Raw genomic sequence first — 23,812 nt, forward strand, 5'->3', positions numbered from 1 at the left:
CTATATTTGACTGTTTATTTAATAGTATTTTTTAAATAATTCTCTTTAAGTATGTAAGATAAGACGTAAGGTTTTTAGGCTATAGAAAATGTAGGCAGTTCTTTATTACTCTGAATTACAAAAGAACAAAGAGGCTTCCAAACATCTTCATATGTTTTCTTTGACTGTCTTTTAAATGATTATTTCTGTGCTACCACTGGTGTGCACAGTACATCTTTACACAGACAGATCCCCTAACCCAAAGAGATTTTCCTTCCTCCCTCTGATTTCATTTAATTGTTCAGTTGTGTCTTCATCTTTACATTTCTGTCAAGGCTTTCTGAGGTGTGGGCACTCAGATCAGTTGGTCTGCTGTGTTATACCCCCATACAGAAAATTGGGACAGACCTTGGCCCAGTACATTGCCTTGATTGCATTGACTACATTGCCTGAAATTCTTTGCTGATTACTTTAACTGCTTATATATAATTAATATATGTCTGGTTCAATGAAGCACCTGTCATTTTCTCTCTGATAACCTTCCTTTCCCGCCTGTCTAATAGTCTTAGAGCAAGAAGTAGCTGATGTCACTATTGATTGCTGAGCTTTTTGTATTTAATTTTTAAGTATTTTATGGTCTTATTGTGCATATCCTGGCAGTAACTCTCTGTTGTACAAAAGGGTCTCTCAGCATTAGATCATAACCCCTCTTTTCTGTGTTTTGTGGTTAATTTATGATTATATTTACATTTTCTTTGGCCTAAAATATGATTCTCATACTCGAGCCGAGATATTACATTGACTTCACTGGAGTTACAGAAGGGATGAATTTGACCCATTTGTATCTTTCCCCTCCCTCTTTCTGCTCCCCCCCCCCCACCACCACTTTGATCTGATTAATAGAATAAATAATTTTATAATTTTTTTTTAGTTTTCTGATCATTTTAAGGGAAGATAGTGCTATGAAAGTTGCTAGATTGACAACGCTGTTTCCTCTTTGAATTGATCTGGAGAGAATCCCCTCTTTACTTACAGAACAGGTTCAGTGCAGGCAGTGACAGTGTAAACTTCCCTACGCTACCCCACCAATGTGCTCAGATTTAATCCTGAAGAAAGATGAGAGCTTAGTTCAGACTCCATGACCAAGAGGCCTTGTCCTCTCTGCTGAGATTGCCAAAAAGGTTCCGGAGATGGATTAAATGAAGGAATCACAACAATTCACTGATTAGACTTTTCAGTACTAGGAGAATGGTTGTCACCTGTGAAAGGGGGACTCATGTTGCCCCAGTGATTATATCCTTGTCAAAAGCCAGATCAACAACTATATATGATTCACCTTCTTAATCTAATAATTGCAAACAAATCTCCTCCATCTGCCTTAAAAAAACCGGCCCACTCTTGCATCAGTATATATCATGTCTCTTAAACAGCCTGAGTAGTAGGCAGGACTGCAGCAGGGAGGGGGACTGCAGCTTTTTACAGTGAGTGGGGCCACTGGGGCCCCATAGGGCTGAACTGGATCTTGCCCTATGTTCTCCAGGGTTTGGGCCTTGCTTCCTAACCTGTATGTAGTCCCCCACGCCCCCTGATCCCACCCCACCCCCAGCAGGTTGCAGACTGGAGAGTTCAGAGAGAGGTACCATGCAGCTCTGACATCTGGGCTGGACCCTCATTCCCACTACTGCCCTGTCCACAGCCTCGCCTCCCGGTGCACAGCCCTTTACCTCCTGTGTGGTCCCTGTGCGCAGGCAGGTTTGCCAGGCTGCCACCCCAGAAGGAAGTGCTGGGACGGACTGAGTACTGGCTGCAGGTAGGTTTGTGGGGCTGCCTCCAGGGAAGGCACATCCCAGCACCTCCTTCCCTGCCTGCAGCCTCACAAACCTGCCTGCAGGTGGGGCCTTTCTTTTAAAAAAAAATCAAATCATGAATAAGTGGCATGCCATTGCCAATATCCAAATCCCATTAACATTGATATTAATGGGAGGGGACTGGTTCCCAGCACAATGTTAACATTAACTGGAAGTTGCTTAATATCAGGATTGCTTTTAGAATCTACTGTACCAGGTGTTCATCATCACAATTCCTTAGATGCTGTAGGGATGTGTTGGGTCATTGCACAGGGTTCTTCGTATTTGGAATGCAGCCCACATTAAATTAAATAAGAAAGTTTCACTGAAATAATGTTAAGACATTCCAGCACATACAGGACTGAATTCTCCAGACTGTACAAGCAGTACACAATAAACGTTAAGTGTCTGGAGATGGCCAGTGGAGAAATACCCTTGTGCAAGGAAAATGTTCCACTGGTGTAAATGTGGCAGAGACTGCTCTGCCACCTTCTGTGCAAGGCAGTCTTCCCGACCCTTATCAGGAGGGGAGGCCAGGAGTGTGGAAAGGAAAGGAAGGAACCTGGTGGAAAGGAGCTGTGCCATATCTGATCTTCCACTGGTTTAAAGTTCTTTGTGGACCTTATTTCAGAGGCATATGTGAGGCCTGCCTTTGTGTAGCCCTGACTTGCACTCAGAGCACAGTTTGTTCCCTGTGCCACCAGTCTCCACTCTGTCCCCACTGAGCTCAGATGCAGTGGAGAATTGGTGCCAGAGTGTTTACTGTAACATCATGCACTGTTCAGAGATCCCTGCCAATCCTGAGCATATTACGCTAGATTTAAGAAGGTTGGTCTAATGGTTAAATCACACACCTGGCACTCAGGTTATGTCTACGCTGCATTTAGACACCCGGAGCTGGCCCGACCCAGCTGGCTCGGGCTAAGGGGCTGCTTAATTGTGGTGTAGATGTTCGGGCTCAGACTGGAGCCCGGGCTCTAGGACACTGTGAAGAGGGAGGGTCCCAGAGCTCAGGCTGCAGCCCGAGGAAACATCTACACCACAATTAAACAGCCCCTTAACCCAAGCCCTGTGAGCCCAAGTCAGTTTGCACAGATCAGTCTAATTGCAGTGTAGACATACCCTCAGAAAGCCTGGGTTCTATTCTTACCTCTACCATAAATTTCTTATGTGATCTTTGATAAATCACTTGACCACCAAGCCACTTCACCTTTTTATGCCTTGATTTCCCATATATGTTAAATGGGGATCATAATACTGATCTACCTCTTAATGGTATTGTGAGGTTAAATTCATTGTTTGTAAAGTACTTTGAGCTTCTGAGCCGGAAGGTGCTTTATTAATGCAAAGCAGTAATAGTAGTAAAATGCAACCGCAGCTATAAATCTGAAAGGCTCTGGTTTTGTTGTTTTAAATTGAATCCTTAATGATCTAATTTAAAAATTTATCTTAACCTGCTTAGATATTTATTTTGACTAGATTTTCTATCCAATTGAGCTCTGAGGTTAAAATCATGTTCAGAGGCATGACGGTGCACTATAAGAAGCAGGATTTTATGCTGTTCTATTTCAGTCCAGGGAAACAAATAGATTAGTTTGACAGTGTGCTAGAATGCACTGTACTGCTGTCATTTCATCTCCCTTACGGAGAGCAGAATGTTCACCATGCAGCTGTAATTTAGTTTGACAGTAAACTGTACATGCATCACACACATGGCTTCTTACAGACACACCTCTCATATTTCTGCTTCTGTCAGACCAAAATAATGAAATATTGTAACTGTAAATAGTTCCTGAACCTAAAATAGTTCTAACTTGCAGGATCACAAAGAATGCTCAGCCCAGCCGTCAACAGAGACAATAGTTGTCATTATGGCCCAGCTGGTAGCATTCTAGCCTTTTAGGCCAGAAAATTTTTGGATAGGTGCCATTCTTAGAATAGGTTTCAGAGTAACAGCCATGTTAGTCTGTATTCGCAAAAAGAAAAGGAGTACTTGTGGCACCTTAGAGACTAACCAATTTATTTGAGCATAAGCTTTCGTGAGCTACAGCTCACTTCATCGGATGCATACTATGGAAAGTGTAGAAGATCTTTTTATATACACACAAAGCATGAAAAAATACCTCCTCCCGCCCCACTCTCCTGCTGGTAATAGCTTATCTAAAGTGATCACTCTCCTTACAATGTGTATGATAATCAAGTTGGGCCATTTCCAGCACAAATCCAGGTTTTCTCACCCCTCCCCCACCCCCAAACCCACTCTCCATTTTTGCTGGAAATGACCCACCTTGATTATCATACACATTGTAAGGAGAGTGATCACTTTAGATAAGCTATTACCAGCAGGAGAGTGGAGCGGGAGGAGGTATTTTTTCATGCTTTGTGTGTATATAAAAAGATCTTCTACACTTTCCACAATATGCATCCGATGAAGTGAGCTGTAGCTCATGAAAGCTTATGCTCACATAATTGGTTAGTCTCTAAGGTGCCACAAGTCCTCCTTTTCTTTATTCTTAGAATAAGATCTTTAACTGGGGCCGGTCAGTTCTGCTTGTTGCTGTTGACTTCTTACCTGGAAGTTAAAGGTCCCTTGGTAGAAAACTCTACAAAAAAGTAGGGTTAATCCTGAGGTTCAGATCCAACCTTTTTTTCCCCCCCTTCAATAAGTCAAGTTATAGTTAGAATGATCAGACATTTTTATAGGGTCTTTCCTCCCAGAAGATTCCAAAGCATTTTCCAGGCTTCATCTAGGTCACAGACTGTATACAGGGAACACTTCCTCCACCAATGAAATGGAACAACAGTTTAATGAGGCACAACAGTACAGCTATCACCTAAGGATAGGAAGTAATGAATTCCTCATTCCAAATGCAGGGGAGTTTTAAGTGGTGGAAACTCTGGGGGAATTTAGGTAGGCAGAATGTAATTAACCTGAGATAGAATTTGGCCAGGACAGTGAGGTGAGCCCCTCCACTTGCATCAAAACTACCATGAGATCACATGGACTGTGCCCCCTGTGGCAGCAGAGTGCCCTGTAATGCTATGCTGGAACATTGAGAAGAGTGCCAGCTATTGAATCCCTAATACTGCTTCATAGGGCACGTCGGTGTTCTTTTGGGGGGCTCCCTTCCAAGTACCGAGTCCATCCAATCCAGTTTAGATTTTGAGATATGACAGGATCACAGCACAAGCTGGCCAAGTCTCTGTGTGAACTGGAGCTGAATGCATAATGGCTGCCACTTTGACTATCACTAGGATCTGGTTAATTTAAAATGCTTTTAAGGATACCTTAAAATATGAAACATGTAACACCCATAAACCATATACTGGTAATCTTCTTACGTTGCTTAAGGCAGCGCTGCTGTTGACTTTTCACTTTTTTACATTTAAACTCCATTGCCTCTTTTTTCTGTTTTTCTTGAAAATTCAAGAAAATAAGATACTTATCAAAGATACTAGATGAACAGCCCTGGAGTAGAGGGGTGGGGGGCAGAGACACAATCTAGGACAACTAGCTTCATTTGTATTGCAGGTATTTAATATCTGGTTTCAGCTGGTTTTCCAGGACCTCTCTTTTTGCTCACAATGAATTGTGAGTACAACTTAGACATCTAAGTATCTAATTGTACCCACAAAAACTTACCAGCGGTTGTGTGCCCACAAATTATGGGTACAAGTTTTTGAACATCTGCCTATTAAATATATGCATTTTCAGTTATTTGTACATCTATAGAGTCCCAAGTATATGATTAATTTTTTAGGTCCCACCTATCAGGCTTCAGGATACAACTTCAATGCATATGAATGGAGGAGTCCTAAGCAAAGAGACAATTTGTCCCCTCCCAGTAGACCACGAAACCACCCTTTTCATGACACAGGACTGAGTGATGATGAATGGGACAGACCAACAGCAAGTGGGTAAGTCACATGCTAGTTGTTATGTGAGATTTACAACTGCAGGAAAATTGCAGTGATTTTTCTTTTAAAAATAAGCACTGATCTTGAATTAAAATACCTTTAATAACCCTTTCTAAGATGCTACTTCATGCTGCATGAGATTTAGCTGGGGATTGGTCCTGCTTTGAGCAGGGGGTTGGACTAGATGACCTCCTGAGGTCCCTTCCAACCCTGATATTCTATGATTCTGTAAGGATAGATCGGTGACATTCATGAAAGGCTACGAAGCTGAAAGCAAGGCTTGTAAGTAACATGAGTTTCTGTGCATAAAAGACATAGCATTAGGTGTTAATGTCAAACTAAAAAATCCTTGAGGTGCTTTTCCTTTGGTACGCTTCAGATGGTAGAAAAGAAGCCACCCTCCCTCTCCAGAAGGCAACCAAAAAAGCCCAAAACAGGAAAAGAAACAGGAAGTTCTACCAGCTCCTTCATTCCTGGGGTTCAAGCTAAGGACTCAGTAGTGCCCATTCTTAATTGACAGAATGCTGTCCAGGGATGTTTCAGGAAGTTGCCCAGAGGACACTTTCCGTGCTTTAGGCACATAGATTCATTAAAGAAGCATTCCCTTATCTCTCCTCGAAGGATTTTTTCTCCTAGGACTCGAAAAGGAAACAAGGAAAGCTAGAGTCTTCTTAATTCAGGAAAAGTTTAACAAGATCCAGACACTGGTCTCCATGGTGTCACAGAACAGAGCATTATCCATCCATCCATCTTTACCTGCAACACTTAGGTCTTCTGGTCTCATGCATAGAGATGATGCGATAGGTCAGGGCATATGAAAGTTCCAGGCACTCTGAAACCATTCCGAGCAGGAGATCTAACAGAAAGGGAACATACTACACAAAGAGGTTCAGTCCCTGAGCTGGAGAAGGCTCCTTTTATAATCTAGACTCCAAGTCCTGACCACAAATGTCAACCCTTCAGCTTGGGGAGCACACCTGGGCAAAACAATACACAGGAAATGTGGTCAGGGTCAGAAAGGTGACACAGCATCAACTGCCTAGTGATGAGGGCAAGAACATTGGTTCTTTGGGACTTCCAGGATTATCTGAGGAATGAGCATGTCTTGGTTCAATACAACACATAAAACAGCAAGGACACACAAGAATCTCAAGTCTAAACAGTGGTATGATGTAGATTCTTTCCTGGTAGTCTCCATCAGGGAAGTCCACACTGAGCATAAAAGCAAACTAGCTAAACCATTAGATAAACCATTTTTGGAATGGCCCCTGAACCCAGTAGTAATCCAGCTAATATCCAGTGAGCTAGGCCAGCTTCAAGTGGACCTACACACATCCAACTGAAATGTGAAGCCTTCTCTTCACAAGGAAAGAGAATCACGGAACAGATGAATTAGCAATTCTAGGCTTTCCTCCATCTTCCACTGCTAGAAAGTATGGATACAAAGGGAGGAAAGAACAGAAATTCTTATCACTCCAAAGGCTGTAGCCCTCAGTCTTAGTGGAACTGTTGCAGAGGTCTCTGCTGCTTCTACCCAGGTGACAGGATCTTCCAGAGCCCACTTCTCATTCCAGTACAGACTACCTGAGCCTGACATCCTAAGTGGCAAGGCCTAAACAAGAAAGGATACTCATCCAAAGCAATAGAGATTCTCATAGCCCCATGCAGGCCTTTTACCCTCCTGGGCCAAGCAAGAGTTTGGACAAAGTTCTCCTGTTGGGTCAAGAGAGATAGAACAAGCCCAGGAAAATAGGTATGCCAACTGTTCTGGATTTCTTACAGCAAGGCCTAGATTTTACCCATCCATTCAAACTGATGGTATCTAATCCTTTCCATAAAAATCTCTGCTTTTGGAAGATATGAGCCATACTGTATCTTCCATGAGGCCAAAATAGTTCTCAGTACTCTGGAACCATTCATAACCAAGGTTAACTCCTTTTTCCATAACTTCCAGGAGATCATTATTCCTTTGTTTTACCCAGCTGAAAAAAGCAAGATGTGAGGAGAACAGTTAGTCTGTATCTTAAAAAGAGCTGATTAACCCAATAAAACTTCATTCTTATTAATTTCCTTCCACCTCAAACACCTTATGATAAAAGTATCCAAGTCTTCCATTGCTAGGTGGATCAAGATTGCCTCTTGATACTTAACCAGAAGGATGCAACAAGTGTAGTCTGGTAGATGTGGAGATTTAGGCCTAGATTCTTGAAGATATTTAGGCATCTCATTCCCATTGATTTCCTCAATTTCACTGACTGATTGAGAATCTGGGTCTTAATATTCTACATACCGAGACACAAATAATTGAAGGTGTTGAATTGGTTTCTAATAGGACTTGGAATTGTTAATAGTTAGATTTCATCCATTCTAACTGAAGCTGTTCCAGACGTGATAAGTGGCATTAAACTATGGAAATACCATTCTTCACCCATCTACCAGCCAGATAGTAAAACATCTAGTCCTGTTGGTGAAGGGATTTTAATTCTTCGCAGACAGTTAATTCCATATTAGTGCTCTGAAAAAATGAAAAAGTGAAAAAGACATTGACTCTACCGTCATGTGTGAGTAAACAGAAGACCAGGCTTCTTGGACACTGACTACTGAGATTACTAGTGTAAAACATTTAGTAAGGGAATCCCTCCATCCTTGCTATATGCTCCCAGTTGTTTTTAAATTAATAGCTTTATTTTACTAAAAGAAGCACATTTAGCATCCGCTCAAACTCATCCTTTGTTTCTCGGACCAGATATAATCATGGGTTTGATAAATCAACTGCTTGGGGACCAGTTAAATACCAGGCTGAAAAATTTAATCATAGATGAACAAGGAATCTGGGTAATAAAAAATATAATTTAATTTGTTGAAAATAAACATCATATTTTCCAGCTGTCCTTTAAAACCAAAATCAATAGAACTATACTTCATACAAAAACTATTTCCTCCTTACCAATGTGAAAATCCTCTGAGACATGCAGCACAAATAAAAATAAAGATTATCTGAAGATAGTATCTAGAAGATGGACTATACCACTACTGATGGGATTCCTAAATGGAGCGCCAGACTCTTCTGAGGGACTTGCCTATCCTTCCAGTCAATCAGAGGAAAGGATAGGGCTCTAGCCCCTCTCTGCCACTGCCTCCAGCTAAGTTCTTTTTTCCCCTCCCCTGAGTAATACTACAAAGTACGTTTTTCTGCCTGCTGCCTGCTTTGTATTGTGTAGTGCAGCTGCAGAGAGGAGAAAGAACATGTGGCGACTGAAAGAAGTGAGAGCATTAGGGGCAAGTCAAGGAAACCACTCAGAGTAAACTGCAGTGGAAAGAGCAGGGAGGTACCTAAGGGAGCATGGTGAGAGAGAGGGTGAGAATTAGGGGAAAGAAGTGGCGGAAGAGGAAGGGAAAAGAACAAACCCCAGACTGAGCAATAGAGAGTGAAACCAGAAAAAAGGAGAGAAATGATTGAAATAAATAGCAGAATAAGAGAAAGCAGAGACAAAAAGCGACAGGCGAGAGAGAAATGGGGAGAAAACAGGCAAGACGCAGTAAATGCTTCAGGCAGGGAATGGCATTGAGACCCAACAGTAGGGGAGCTCAGACACTGATCCATGCGATGGGGGCTCAAGTCAAAAAAGGTCAGGACTCACTGCACTAGTAAAATACTGGATTAGATATGGATTACACACGTATTAATAAGAGACTATATTGGACATATTTGGTTGTTTGAAATCAATGCTAGTAATTAAACATAAGTGCTCAGGATGGTAGAAAAAGCCAATTTTTAAGCTCAAAGACTTTTCTGAAACAGCATTTGAAAGTAACTGCATCTGTATCTGAGCAGATATCCTCACCAGTGCTGAGCAATATCTTAGAATAGACACTAGCACTCTATGGAAAGACACTGTGAAAGGAGACCCATTTGCTTGAAATGGCCAACCACAGTCTGCCTCACTGATGGTGGTTGTAAGAAAGCATCCTCGAAGCATAGATGCCACATATGGGAAGCATGTCAAGCTGTAATGTTTGTGGCATTAAAAGCTATTATGTTAATGGAGTACTAATAGTACTGTTTTGGCAATATGCTATTTGTCAAGGAAGCACAGAAATACCACCATAATGGTGCTTCACGTGGGTGTTTGCACGCATGCACTTGTGCACTGCTTCTGAGCTTCTTGTCATTCCAGCGTCCTGCTAGCCCTTTAAAATACTGTGCTGGAGCCACTCTGTATTGTTTCTGCAGTAAATTGGTTGTTTTTATCAGAACTCTCTCTTACTGGCTCACTCTCCTACGTGTCACTGTTAGCAAAATCTTGCAGGAGAAAGTTGTTAACAAGACTTCAGCACTTTCGTGAAACAAAGCAGAAATCCTCAACAATAAGAATGGTCCTGGGAATGGACTTCATTGGGGCTTACGCACGTGCTGAAGCACTTCATGGGATCAAGCCCTAAGTCTGTGAAATAGTGCTGAAGTCCTGAAAGAGAATCTATACCCTGCAGGCTGTGGTTTGTATACAGCAATTGCAGCAGTTGCTCTGATGGAGGCAGAGATGGGTCTAAATTGATTATGATAAATGCAGCAGAGAATGAAGGAGACAGCTGAAAATGTCAGGATTCCTTCTTGGACTAGATAAGTTTGTGAGACATTATTTGCAGACATGAGGGCCCTCTTTGCATACCACAAGGGAAATTTGTAGATGGAAAAGCCTAATTACAAATACTTCATTGCTCTGATTAGCTATGAACTCTAATGATGCCTGGTTCACTAACTTTCATTAAGATGTCCCAGTTATTACAGGAGGAAATTTACATTAGATTGTTCTTAGAATCTACTTCTCATTCCCGTTATAAAACACTGCTCAAAATCCACCTCTTTTACAACCAGTCAGCTGCTAGTAATTGCCCGTGTATGGGAGACTGGCTATCGCCTACTTTTTGTATCCTACCTACTCTCGCGTTCTTACTGTAATGTTTTTCCTTTTTAATCTAAACAGCTAGACAGAGTTCAGAGCTCTGGGGATGTTCCAGTTGGAAGCAGAAATGGATGGAGTCTGGTATTCTTTTTTGGTGCAGTCGTCTTGTTTATTTACAAGGAATGCACAAAGTCTTGTTTCTCTGAAAATAGGAGGAACCAAGAACAAAAGGAGAAGTTTCTTAACTGACAGCCATAAGCCTCTTTACCCAACACCAGACCCAAAAGCTCCCTCTAGCTTTTTCCAGGGTCACACCGTGTTGACAGGCTCCTCCTTGGCTTCCTTGCTTTTTGCCTCTGCTGCTCTCTCTCTCTTTTGTGTGTTCTCCCTTGTCTACACTGCACACTAAGCCCAACCTCTGACTTATATTTGGGCCCAAGCTCCCCTTCTGTCTACACAGAAATCAGTCTGCTCAGGTCAGCAAGCACTTAAGACCCCAGGTCCCAGGACCCTGCTAAGGGGGTGCGTCAGAACCCAAGTCCCACTGTGACTCATGTCTAAGCTCTGTCATTTTGCAGTGTTGATGTAGCTCAAGCCACAGACGTGAGTCTGAAGGTGTGGGTAGCACAGTAGGGATGTGTTAGCACAGCTGTGAGATCTGGGTCTAGCAATTGTAAGTCCAGGTTTACAGTGTAGTATGGACGGACGCTCAGGCATGGGCTTGAAAACACCAAGTCTCACAGATCAGGTCCACAGAGTAGGTGTATCCCCCACACACACACACACATACACAAAAAAATGCTCAGCAAAAGCCCTCCACCACTCAGTCCAAACTCCTGGACAGATTCAGAAACCCCCTTTTGTCTCAAGTAAGCTTCTGTTTAACTTTTCCTGGCAGTTATGTTCATTGAAAGGTGAATTAACATCCAATCTCAGAGGTTTGTGATTCAAGCAGTCACCGGCACCTCTCAGCATAACACTGACATCCTGTTGTTGTCGCTGCTGCGTGTGACAAGACACTTGTGTATCTGATACACTGCAAGGTGAAGCCTGTGTGTTGTTTGTACATTTGACTGAAATTCTCTTTGTGAACCCAGCTTTTCAGGTGCCCACGACAACAGTGAGACTGACCAGGAGGAAAACTTCTGGTCTCAGGCACTGGAGGATTTAGAGACCTGTGGCCAGTCAGGAATTCTGAGGGAACTAGAGGTAGCGCAATCTTTCTAATAGAGATGTAACTTTTTTGTTTGTCTGACATTCATTTTTCTTTTCTCTTCTTCTTTTTTCTTTAAGTTTGCATTAATCACACAAATTCATTTAAAAGCTCTAACCCCTTTCCACAGGACAAGGCTGACAGGCGTCTGTATTTGAGAAACATGACTCTCTCGGTACCTACCCTTTATGTTTATATTTTTGCTTGTGCAGCTGCCTCCCCTCCCCCAAATAAAGCTATTTTCTGTTATATTATGCAGTTGAAAGTAGATAAACATGATCACCCGAAAGCTTCCTGTCTTGTAGCTTTTGCTGTGCGCTCTGCTAATACATGCAGCATTTTGTGCAGAGTTTTTAAGTGGCCAGAATTTTCCAGCAGCAGTGCATCCCACTCCTTAGAGCCGCTTTATGAAGTTTTTTCTTGGCATGTTATAATTTGTCTCTGGTCCATAACTTACTTTAAGACGAACATAAAAGAAAAACAGCATCTCAAATGTTTTTAACAGGAAGCTGTCACCCTGTGAACAAAAACAGCATGAGACATGTTCACAGTAAAGAAAATTTGTTGTATTTTCACATTGCACCCTGAAGTTAATTGCGAATCTGAACTCCATGTTAACTGTGTATCAGATGATTTTGAGGGAGGAAGGAGGAAACAATAACTGTGCATTTGTAATACATTTTCTGTAAGTTCTTTAATCAGAACAATTAGGAATATACTGACAGTTTTAAAGCTGTCAAATGGAAAATCCTAAAAATATGTTCTTTTATGTTCTTTTCAATTTCCTGAGCTCCAAAGCTGGCAAAATCTCATTTTCATTTTTATGTCATATGAAGTCCCTTAGCAACCTCAAGGAATGTGAATGGCATAACTGGGTGAAACTTTTGCAGTTCTAAATGATTGTACATGCTCAGATTTATGGCTTCCGTATTGCATGTACGGTTACTTTAATGTGGTTCTGAAATACTTGTAATTACAAGACAGAGAAATTAAGAGAAAAGCTAATGTCAGTTTACCGGTAGTTTAATTCTGTGGTTATCTATGGCATGGTACCACAGGGTTCTCTTGTGATTTTCATTATTCAGAGCACAGTAAAAGGGTATGGAAATAGATAACAGGAATGGATATTTCAACAAATTGACATTCTTACAGTTTTGACCATCCATTTAAAAATTAAAAATCAAAACTGTAGTTGAGTGCTTTACTGCTATCACTATATGTAATTGTATGGCCAGCGCAATTCTGAACAGACATCTGTCCACATAACAATATAGAAGTAGATTCCCAATGGATGACAAGATGTCTTTTTGCACCAGAAGGCTAAGATGGGCTGTATCTGTTTTTAAAGTACTGTCCCTACTTCCTTCATTAGGACTCCCTTCTCATTGCTCATTTCAAGGTCTTCAGCCAAACAACAAGGTGAAATACACTTTATCACGTCGTCTTGCTGCTGCTGTCTCACAAGGGAGCATCATAAGTCACGCTTAATGTGTTGGGAAGCTGTTACAACCATAGTACTGTCACATAATTAAGGCAGTGCTGGTGCTGACGGGAACATGGGCAGCACAGAATCCATCACCAGAACCAGTGGTTCTACTCAAAAACGTATCTGATTTTTTTCTCAGTTCCCCGTATTTGGGGAGGGCTATTTGCATCCTCTGCCCCCTTGAGTTGTGACTTTTCTTCCCTAATCTAAGAGGAGACTCCATTCCTCATCAAAATCCCTGCCCTGGCAGTGGTTACAACCCGTACCCCCAGTGCTTGCAGAAAGTAAAACTGAATGTCTAAGGGCATCAGATTAGATTTTTACATTCCACAACACAGAGGAAACAATTCCTCCTCTATATTGATATTTGTTGATATTAAGCTATTCTACCCTAGGGATGAAGTGGGAGTTTTGCCTTTGACTTCAGTGGATCCAGGTTTTCACCCTTTGAATCCACAGCAATATTACAAGTGAGAAGGTTACTGTTCCTGGGAGAATGAAACTGATGCAGGAGACACAGCTTTGTATCTCTTCACATATGCCGGTGGTACTTGGGAAAGTTACTGCTACCGCATGATTATTATATTCGGCTTCTTCTCAAGCAGCTACTCTAAATGATCTGCTGTTCTGTGGCAGTGTCTAGTCACCATCAAAAGCAGTGCTGGTTCTAGGGTTGCCTTCACACTTTGCCGGCTCACGTATTTTTCCTTGTAATCTGTATATGCCACTAGAGTAAATGCCTTCTTTTGTTCAAGTTCTAGGGCAAGCTAATGTTCCAGAATTTGGCTGTCATTTTATTTTAAAAATATCTTCAGTGTAAGTAAACAGTTGTACTGTTCAGTCTTTCAGGGTGTTTGGCTTCATAAAAATAGAAGTTTTAATGCTTTCTTTGGCATTTTGGTTTAAAATGTCATCTGAAAACGTTTTGCTCACGGTTGGGCTTTTTTTTTTTTAGTGATTTACAACCAGTTTGTATGTCTATCCTCCTTCCTTTTGCTGTGCCCTGAAGTGATTTTGGTTTGACAAGAGATTAGAGAATTGTGCCTAGTGTTATAAAGTAACCCTTTCTTTAATCCAAGTTATAAATTAAAAAAAAACCAAAACCTGTTTGTTAATGCTGTAGGCAACAATTATGTCAGGAAGTACAATGAGCTTGAATCATGAAAATCCACAGCCTCGCAGCCAACTGGGAAGACAAGCCAGTTTCCAGGAAAGAAGCAATGTGAGGCCACATTACAGCCAGGCTACCCGCAGTAACACGCTGCCATCAGATGTGGGGAGAAAGTCTGTGGTTTTGAGAAAAATTAAACAGGAAATGAAAGAAATCATGTCACCAACGCCTGTTGAGTTACACAAGGTCTGTAATTTTTATTTTAGCAGCAATCCTTGCTTTGGATTAATGCATGCAGCATAGGGAATCTAATTATGTGTGATATATTAAGTACTTTTCATAATGATCCCATATACAGGCTTTTGGGGCTGTATATATTACTTCTTGCAATACACTAATGATATATTTTTATGGGGGAACAAATTGAGTAAGATGCATTGTCATTTGCTGTTCGCTTTTAAAACATATCCTCAGTGGATACTGCTCTTTTCCAAGGAGAATCTGCTAATAATTTGATTTGACAACAGTGATCATTCATCTCTGCACAATGTATTTATTAAGACAACAAAGTTTAATTTGCAGAAAATATATTTCTTTAGAAATCTATGCACAATGGCTTGTGGCTCCCATAGTTGCTTTGCAACATATTACACTGTTTTAGTTGTTTCCTTCTTCAGATTAACATAGGCTAACGTGTACTTGATAGACGACCAACTTGAAATCTATAGGACAGAGGTTAAACATTCACAGTTGCCACTCAACACATTGGGATTCCTTTTCTGTGAGAGGGATAAAATAATCTTCAGTCCAGGAAATAGTATCAGATGCATTAGTCTGAATCCACAAAAACAACCAGTCCAGTGGCACCTTAAAGACTAACAGATTTATTTGGGTATAAGCTTTTGTGGGTAAAAAACCCACTTCTTCAGATGCATGGAGTGAAAATTACAGATACAGGCATAAATATATACACTGGCACCTGAAAAGAAGGGAGATACCTTACAAGTGGAGAACCACTGTTGACAAGGCCAATTCAGTCAGGGTGGATGTGGTCCACTCCCAGTAATTGATGAGGAGGTGTCAATACCAGGAGAGGGAAAATTGCTTTTGTAGTGAACCAGCCACTCCCAGTCCCCATTCAAGGCCAAATTAATGGTGTTAAGTTCGCAAAAGTCTAGGAAATGTGGTTTATATAAAACAGGTTAGCTTTTCATTTCCTGGGGACAGGTATTCATAGACATGCCCTGTGGCAGAAAGGTGACTGTGCAGCTGAAGGCAGTCTTTGGTAAAGCTGTCCAAAATACTCATCATAAACTTCAAGTCTGCTCTATTGAACCTAAAGTATGATGTGTCTACGAACTGCAACCAGTGTTTCCAGAAGTTTGTGAAACTTTGGTGGGAATCCAGTGACTCTCCTGTACTCCCCCTCAAGCTTTGGGATGTTTCCTTCCCTCGGAGGCATCTAAGGTAAGGAGGGAGGGGGGTCTCCCCTTGACTGAAGGAGCCAGTTTATGAAGGAATTCCTCATGAGAGGTTAAAAGCCATCAGTCTCAAACCTGATAGAGAATTTGCACATGTTGATTTGCATCTAATCTCTGCACACAGTCATGCAGGTTTCTATTCCTGTACTGAACCTCCATGTCTCTCACAGCCCTAGCTTGTACCAAATTAAATGTTCCCAGATAGCGGCTGCCAGTGGATCTGTTATTTGGAAGAGGAGTTAATTGCCACTGTAATCAATCAGTGGGATCAGTTAGCTTAATACATGCTCATTCCAGAAATCATTTGATTCTCAGTTTGATGTGAAATGATTGGTGGACTTCAAAATTCTTGAAGACTGTACTTTTTACAGCTGTCCAGTTAATGTGAGACAGAGAATAAAGCTACATTGAAGGGATCCTTAAGGTCTTTTCCCATCAAGCAAAAAGGCTGTTTTCTTCTGTAGGGTATAAAAACCTGCCTTTCCTCCTTTTCAATGACAAATTTGTTTTATCATGCTGCTGAGTCAGATTTCTGCTATTGGATGTTCAATTCCATTTGCTACCTCTAAGTCCCTGTCCTTCATCCTTCTCTCTCTTCAGCTGCTATTTTTTTTATTGTTGTAACTCTTACATTCTCTGAAAGGAGACAGACTAACTGAATGTTTTTCTACTCTGCACAGAAATGAAGTTGTTGAGTTTCCTAGTACTATCTACCTCTTCTGTCAAGATTATCTCATCCCACCCCCTCTCAAAATTTACAAGTCAATCTCCCTCCTAAAATGTTTATCTTGTATTTTTGTAAAAACTTCCAAGGACCGGATCCTGCAATATAGTCCACCCAAGGCAATAGGGACCCAGCGAAAACCTTAGTCTTAACATCACGTGCTATCCTTTTTTATTTTGTCACACTTGTTTTTGTAAATCATTAATTTTCTCAATTCTCTTAATCTGGTTCCATGTATTTCATTTTACGTAGCAATGAACCTGCTGATTTCTCTTTCTGCTGTGATTGTACCCATTAGTTCAGTGATCCTAGGTACAGATCACTTTTTATTTATACCATTGAGAGAAAAATATACTAGAAACATTCTCAGCTTTTAAAGGGAGTGGGGAAAGGAACACCAAAGGGTTGGAATGTAGCACAATCGCCAAAAGTGTTGGATTCCAGAACAAAATAGCATCTGGCATAAAGATGTTTGACATGAATACTCTGTAGCAACAGGTGTTTTTGTAGGAAACATTTGCTGTGTTTCAGAAGTTTGTGGCGCTACTAGCCGGTTTAAAAAGGGGGAGGCTATTTATATTTTTAATGGTAAAATCCTTTGGCCCAAGAACCTACTGTAAAGTGCTGTGAGGGTAACAAAAGGAAAAGGGCAGCCAAGTGGTTATTTTAAAATTTGAGATATTTTATCTCAAAGTTCTGGATTGCAACAGAAGATGAAAATTCCCCAGGGAGAGATTTTTCTCTTTTGGGCTTGAAAAATGCAGTCATAAGACATATACAGAATATTGGGTGCTAGGTAACATACTTAAATTCACTATTCCTACCCATATATATTAATCAAACCATGCTGAGGGTAAATAGAAGAATTATAGGAATGATTCTCCACCCAGAACCAGTGGTTTTCACTGATGATATTTATTGGCTTTGCTATGCAGCAGTGCAATAAAACAAAACGTGACTATAACAAAGGTGTTTTTTCCAGTAATAACATTGTTTTGATGGGAAAAGTATTGCTCTACTTTTTTCCCCCCCACTATCATGAATAAAGGGGAGGGAGGGAAAGTACAAATCAGCCCTGAAGTAAGCTGTACTTATTAAGTGTTCAATGGAAGAATATTGAAACAGAAAATAGAACCACCATCTTTGACTTGAAAAACTCCAACTATAGCCTTATGCAAATACAGAAGGCAAAGTAAATAAGGTTCAGAGTCTCCCTGATGGTTCATTTCCTTTGACAAAAAAGAACTGAAACTGATCCAGGAGTTAGCATACCAAATAAGCTAGGAACAGAGCGGAGATCAAACTCATTAGAGACATTTCTCCATTCATAGAGACAGAAGAATCAGGATCTGGAGGAATGAGCCATATTGAGCTTTTCCACCCCAATGCTATCTAAGCTAAAGGTAATAATTAAAGATGGCACTGAGTGTTCCCTAACTGGCAATATTTTCATCCCACCCCCAATATATACATGTTTGTTTTCTCTTTAGCTTTCACCCACTCTAATTGTGAGTTGATGTTGTTAATGGGGAGAAGGTAAAAAGATGGTTCTTGTATTTGGATCTGAACAAGCTATGGCTGTGCCCCCCCCCCTTCTCCGGCTTCCCTCCAGAAGAGTCATTCCAAAAGCAATGCACAAAGTCTTTGAATATGATTAGTAACAGTAATCTTAATAACAAACTGTAAATTATGTGCGATAGACTAAATGGCATGCAAACTGCATAGCTGAGGAGGCCCAAGACAACTAGGTGCAAAAGAGGCTAGGCCTGATGGAGTAGAGACCCCTAGCCAGGACTGCAAGGAGGAGGAGGAGGATCCCCCCACCAGGGGGAAGGCCACCCCACTGCTAAACAGCTCCTGCCTGGGGCTGGCCCCTCACTCTTGGCTGGTGAACAAGCAAGTGGGGTCGTGAGAGTGGGGCTGTAGAAGGCTCTCTGCACGGCTGGTGACACCTCATCCCAGCAGGTGCAAGTTGTAGGGAAGGGTGCAGGCCTGGCAAGGCAGAGCAGAGAACTGGCACTCTCAGGTGGTGAATGAGTGGGGCTGTGACAGCACAGCTGCAGAGGGCTTCCTGTGCTGCTGTAGGATCAGTGACACCTGATGTCTACAGGTGCATGGGGTGGGAGTGGGAGGCTGCTCTCATGCAGACTGTTACAGATGCATTCCCCACCCCCATCAATTTCAGTGTCAGCTGAAATTGACATTTACCAACATCTATTGATTTAAACTGAATCCTGCCAAGCCTCTGTATACCCAAGACCCATAGAACTTCCCAGTATTAATGCCTGCTTCAAGTCCAAGACCTGTGTTTGAGTTGAAGCATCTCTAAAAAAAAAAAATCAATCCAATCTTGATTTAAGTGTCCAGGGATGGAGAATTCACCACAACTCTTGGTAAATTGCTCCAATGATTAAGCACCCTCATTATTAAAAATATGCACCTTATTTCTAGTCTGAATTTGTCTAGCTTCTCCTTCTAGTCATTGGTCATGTTATACCTCTATTGGCAAGATTGAAGAGCTTTTTATTATCAAATTTCTGTTGCACATGTACGTACTTACAGACTGGGATCAAGTCACCCCTTAACCTTCTCTTTGATAAAATAAACAGATTAAGCGTCAGCTTAAGCAGTGGCTTCTATCACTATAAGGCATGTTTTCCAATCCTTTAACCTTCATGGGGAAGTTGCAAGCAGCAAATATTAAATAGCTACAGATAAAGAAACAGACTGAAATAGAGAAATCTCCCTTCTGAAGTAAATCCCTGAATGGCACAGGTTTGGGTATTTTGTTGTTGTGGTGGTGGTGGTGTTTTCTTTGGTCCCTACATGCACTACTTTCCTTTCAAAGAAGGCCTCTGCAGAGGACAGAAAGTTCACCTTGTAATATTTAATAAATATGTTGATGGGCAACCATATTGCTGCCCTACAGACTTCCTCCATGTGCAGAAAAATCTTGTACTTTATCTTCCTAGAGATCTTGTAGAGCATGCTCTGCTTTCTTCAGGACTAGGTTGGGCTGATGCCTTGTATGCCTCCAGAATGCATAATTTAATCTATCTGCCAGGGATAGTGGGAAGACCTTGGCCCTTTGAGTCAAAGAACACAAATAAGATGACAGATCAGCTTTGTCAATTCAGTGTGCTTGAGGTATATCTTTAGTGCTCTGCCTTGGTCCAGATTATCCCACAGCTTTTCAGTAGGGTGCTGTGGATTTGGACAGAATGATGAAAGCACTGTTCCTGATGAAGCATGGAAAGATCAATTCACTTTTGGTAAGAGGTCCTAGCACCCTTAGAACCATCTTGTCATTGAAAAACACCACGGATAGATAGAACTGCTGACTCCAAGACTCAGCTCGTAGACATGAGAGTGACCAAACAGCAGGTTTTGATAGACAGTTAGAATGATGTGAGTGTTGTCACTGCAGCAAAGGGTGGGAAGTTAGGGCTTTTAGCACAAGTGGCAGGCCCCACTTAGGAAAGGTTGTTCTGACTGCAAATCTAGCTGCTCTGACCACTCTAAGAAATCTTCAAACTTAAGGATTGTCAACTAAACAGACCAAGGACCCTGTGTGCAAAACACTTATGGTGGACACCTTATATATAGTGCTGGGCTGAAGTCCCTTTTCTATACTGTCCTGCAGAGCTGTGAGATCAGTGTCCTTGGGGTTTCTGTTGTTTTCTTGATATTAACTGTACTGTTCCCAGATGGAAGAATAGGTCTTTAGCATTAAAGTTCTTCTGGAGGTCAGCAGAATCACTTCGGAGGATAATCCAAGGGAAATTAGCGCTTCCCTCTCAACAGCCAAGCTGCCGGCTAGAGACTGCCAGTGTCTGAATGGAGGATGGGATGTTGGTGAAGGATGGCCTCTCTCACTGGAGGATGCAGTGGAGGTTCCAAAACCAGATCCTAAAAACATGGTCTCCTGATTCAAAATCAGGCCAGAGCACAGCCTGTTGTCATAGTGAGCTCTTAAAAGATGGTGCTGCCATCTCTGTTTTTGCTGTCTGATCCAGTTCCCCGAGGTCAGGATAGTTCTTGTCTAGGGCCGTTAGGTCATCCAGCCAGGTCACTGTGGCTCTTGCAAAGCAGGTCACTGCTGGGGATGCCCAGAGAGTAGCCAAGGAAGCTTCAAAATCCCTTCTGTTGGATGTATCCTTGAAAAAGGAAATCCATTCCAATGGTATTAGCAAAAAGAAAAAGGAGTACTTGTGACACCTTAGAGACTAACAAATTTATTTGAGCATAAGCTTTCGTGAGCTACAGCTCACTTCATTAGATGCATGCATGTCTTTTGCTAATGTTGCCACTGCAGTCTTGACCTTGGTATTTCTGTGATAGTATGATGCAAGAACCAAAAAAATGCCATCACAGAATTTTGGGAGTTCCTGAACTACAGAACGGCATACTAAGAACCAATGTCTGGAAATTAAAGCCAGAAAAAAATTAAATTAGAAAAAAGGAACAATTTTGTAACCAGGAGGATGATTAATCATTGAAACAAAACTACCAAGGGAAGTGGTGCATTCTCCATCTCTTGAAGCCTTCAAATCAAGACTAGATGCTTTTCACAAAGGGGTGCTTTAGTCAATCAAGACTAGATGCTTTTCACAAAGGGGTGCTTTAGTCAATCAAGACTAGATGCTTTTCACAAAGGGGTGCTTTAGTCAATCAAGGAATTCTATGACCCATGTTATAACGATCAGACTAGAAGATCTAATAGTCCCTCTTCTGAGCTTAAAAAAAAAAATCTATGAAATTCAAAATTATGGAACCAATTCAGTGCACTGCCTTAATTTTAGGTATGTTTTTATGTCCCATTAAGGTTAACCAGACTTAAGTACCTGCTTCAATATTTTCCTGAATAGGGGCCTAAAATAGCAACACCAACAGACACAATAGATTAAAAAAACCCCTCACTATTCAATCCCCAATTACAAATATAGTACAGGGAGCAGCACCTTTACACTGTTAGTTGCCACACCTTATATCACTGTGTGGAATGTGTTGGGTTTTTTTGCTCAGCAGTTAGTTCATTTAGCTATAAGCAATCAAATCAACGCCTGAAATTGGTTCTTCTACGGACCTAAACATACCCCAAAACAGTCAGTTTCTGTTACAAGGAAGTTAAGATTTCCTGTTCTTTGGCTATTTTGATATAGTGGAGGTGTCCTGTTAGCATAATGAGGAACATAGGCTATGGAGAGCGCCAACAGTTAGGTAGGATAAATCATAAGGGATATAAATTCTCATGCAGAGTTGGGAAGGAGCTATCCATATGGGCGGAATGTTACACAGTGAAGTTTCTAGCACATTCCTCTGAAGCATCTGGTGCTGGCCACTGTCAAAGGCAGGATACTGGAGTAGAAGAACCCTGCCCTGATCCAGTATGGAAATTCCTACAGACCTATAGAACAGAATGTGTGTGTGTTCTCTGTGCTAATTCTCACTTGCTAATCAAAGGAGGGATTTGGTTCCACTTTAGCTCCTGAAAGGAAAAGAGCTGCCTTCAAAGACTGTACCATCTTTTCTGGAACACTATAAGGCATTTTTGAGTTTCAACTGGTGTTGGACCCTGCAATGCATTTTTTTACATTGAATTTGTGTGAAGATTTCTCAGATGAGCAGTTCACTAAAAAGGGATAGCAATGTTTCATGTGGAGTGGAGAGAAGGGAGCTCATTTAAAGAGAACGTGTCTTGGTCCAGCACTAATTATTTTCTTCTCACAGAAAAAGTACACAAAAAAATCTGTCTGAAAAATATTTTCTTCCTTTATTTTCTAGCCTTGCTAGAATGGCTTAGTGCTAATAACAGCTGGAAATATACTTGAGATCAAAACAATCAGACATAACTGCCATATAACAACCAAAAGTCTGTCAATAACAGATTTCTGGAGGAGTTTTCGGGACTCCTCCTTATATATCAAGTTGTCAGTACATACTAAATCTGTTTTATTCTTAATCAGACTATACATTTAGCAATACCTGAAATGCCTTTCCACCACTCCTGCTGTCTGTGAAATCTGAGGTGTGATAAGTAATGATACGAGTGGAGGAACAGAATTATTTGTAGTATTTAGTACTATACGTTTATCTGGAAGATTTAAGATCACATCTTACACAATGATGAAGGGCAAAAGGGTATACTTCACTGCAAAAGAAAAATATTTTAGGCTTTGAGATTTTGTGCTGGTCCTGTAGTAGTGTACTTCCCTGCAGGAGAGTGAGGGAAGGGAGGAGATGGTCTCTAAGCCTGCGGCTTGATGGGCAAAAAGAATGTGTGGTTTTTTTCAATGATGATATCTCAGTTGAGTTAGCTGAGGACCATTTAAAAAGACCCATTAAGATGCAGCATAAAAAAAAGTTACTAACCTTCTGTAACTGTTGTTCTTCTAGATGGGTTGCACATGTCCATTCCAATGTAGGTGTGCATGCCCCGAGCACAGTTACTAGAATTTTTACTCCTAGTAGTATCCGTCGTGTTGGCTCCAGAGCCCTCTAGTACTGCGCACTCATAGCACCAGTATAAAGAGCCCTGCCGACCCTGCACCCCCCTCAGTTTCTTATTGTCTGACTCCAATAAGAGGGGACAGAGGGTGGGTCTGTGCAACACATCTAAAAGAACAACAGTTACAGAAAGGTTAGTAACAGTTTTTCTTCTTCGAGTGCTTGCGTATGTCCATTCCAATGTAGTCTACTCCCAAGCAGTTATATGGGAGGTGGGTTTGGAATTCAAGAAGAAGCTGACTGCAAGACTGTGTGGCTGAAATTGGCATCATTTCTGGCCTGCTATGTGATGGCATAGAGCATCGAGAATCTGCACCAAAGACCAGGTTACTGCCCTGTAGATGTACTGAATAAGGACTTGAGCTAGGAAGGCGGCCAAGGAGGCTTGCGATCTTGTGGAATGAGCAGTCAGGTTAGCTGGAGGCGGAACACCGGCCAGCTTGTAACATGCATGATGTAATCCAGGGTGAAATCCTCTGGGTGGAGATGGGAAGGAAATGGGTTGATCTGCAAAACAGTTTGGTTCTTTGTATGCAGAATGCCAGGACACATCTAACATCCACGGAGTGTAGGTGCTGTTCCTCTTTGTTCACTTGCAGCTGGTAGAAAGACTGCTTGACTGCACCGTATCCTTGAAGATCA

At 41.5% G+C, this 23,812-nt stretch overlaps 1 protein-coding gene across 9 annotated transcripts in view; it reads left to right on the top strand.

Moving 5' to 3' along the window:
* GRIP1 (glutamate receptor interacting protein 1) overlaps positions 1–23,812 on the top strand; it is a 556,915-nt gene that overhangs the window by 526,026 nt on the left and 7,077 nt on the right. For all 9 annotated transcript variants that reach the window (XM_084616426.1, XM_084616431.1, XM_084616424.1 and 6 more), the window contains 3 exons: positions 5,588–5,744; positions 11,746–11,857; positions 14,471–14,704. In XM_084616426.1, coding sequence (XP_084472552.1) covers positions 5,588–5,744; positions 11,746–11,857; positions 14,471–14,704 — 503 coding nt within the window. The remainder of the gene's footprint in view (positions 1–5,587; positions 5,745–11,745; positions 11,858–14,470; positions 14,705–23,812) is intronic.

The sequence above is a fragment of the Lepidochelys olivacea genome (assembly GCF_965140295.1).
Source record: "Lepidochelys olivacea isolate rLepOli2 genome assembly, chromosome: 1".
NCBI lineage: Eukaryota > Metazoa > Chordata > Testudines > Cheloniidae > Lepidochelys > Lepidochelys olivacea.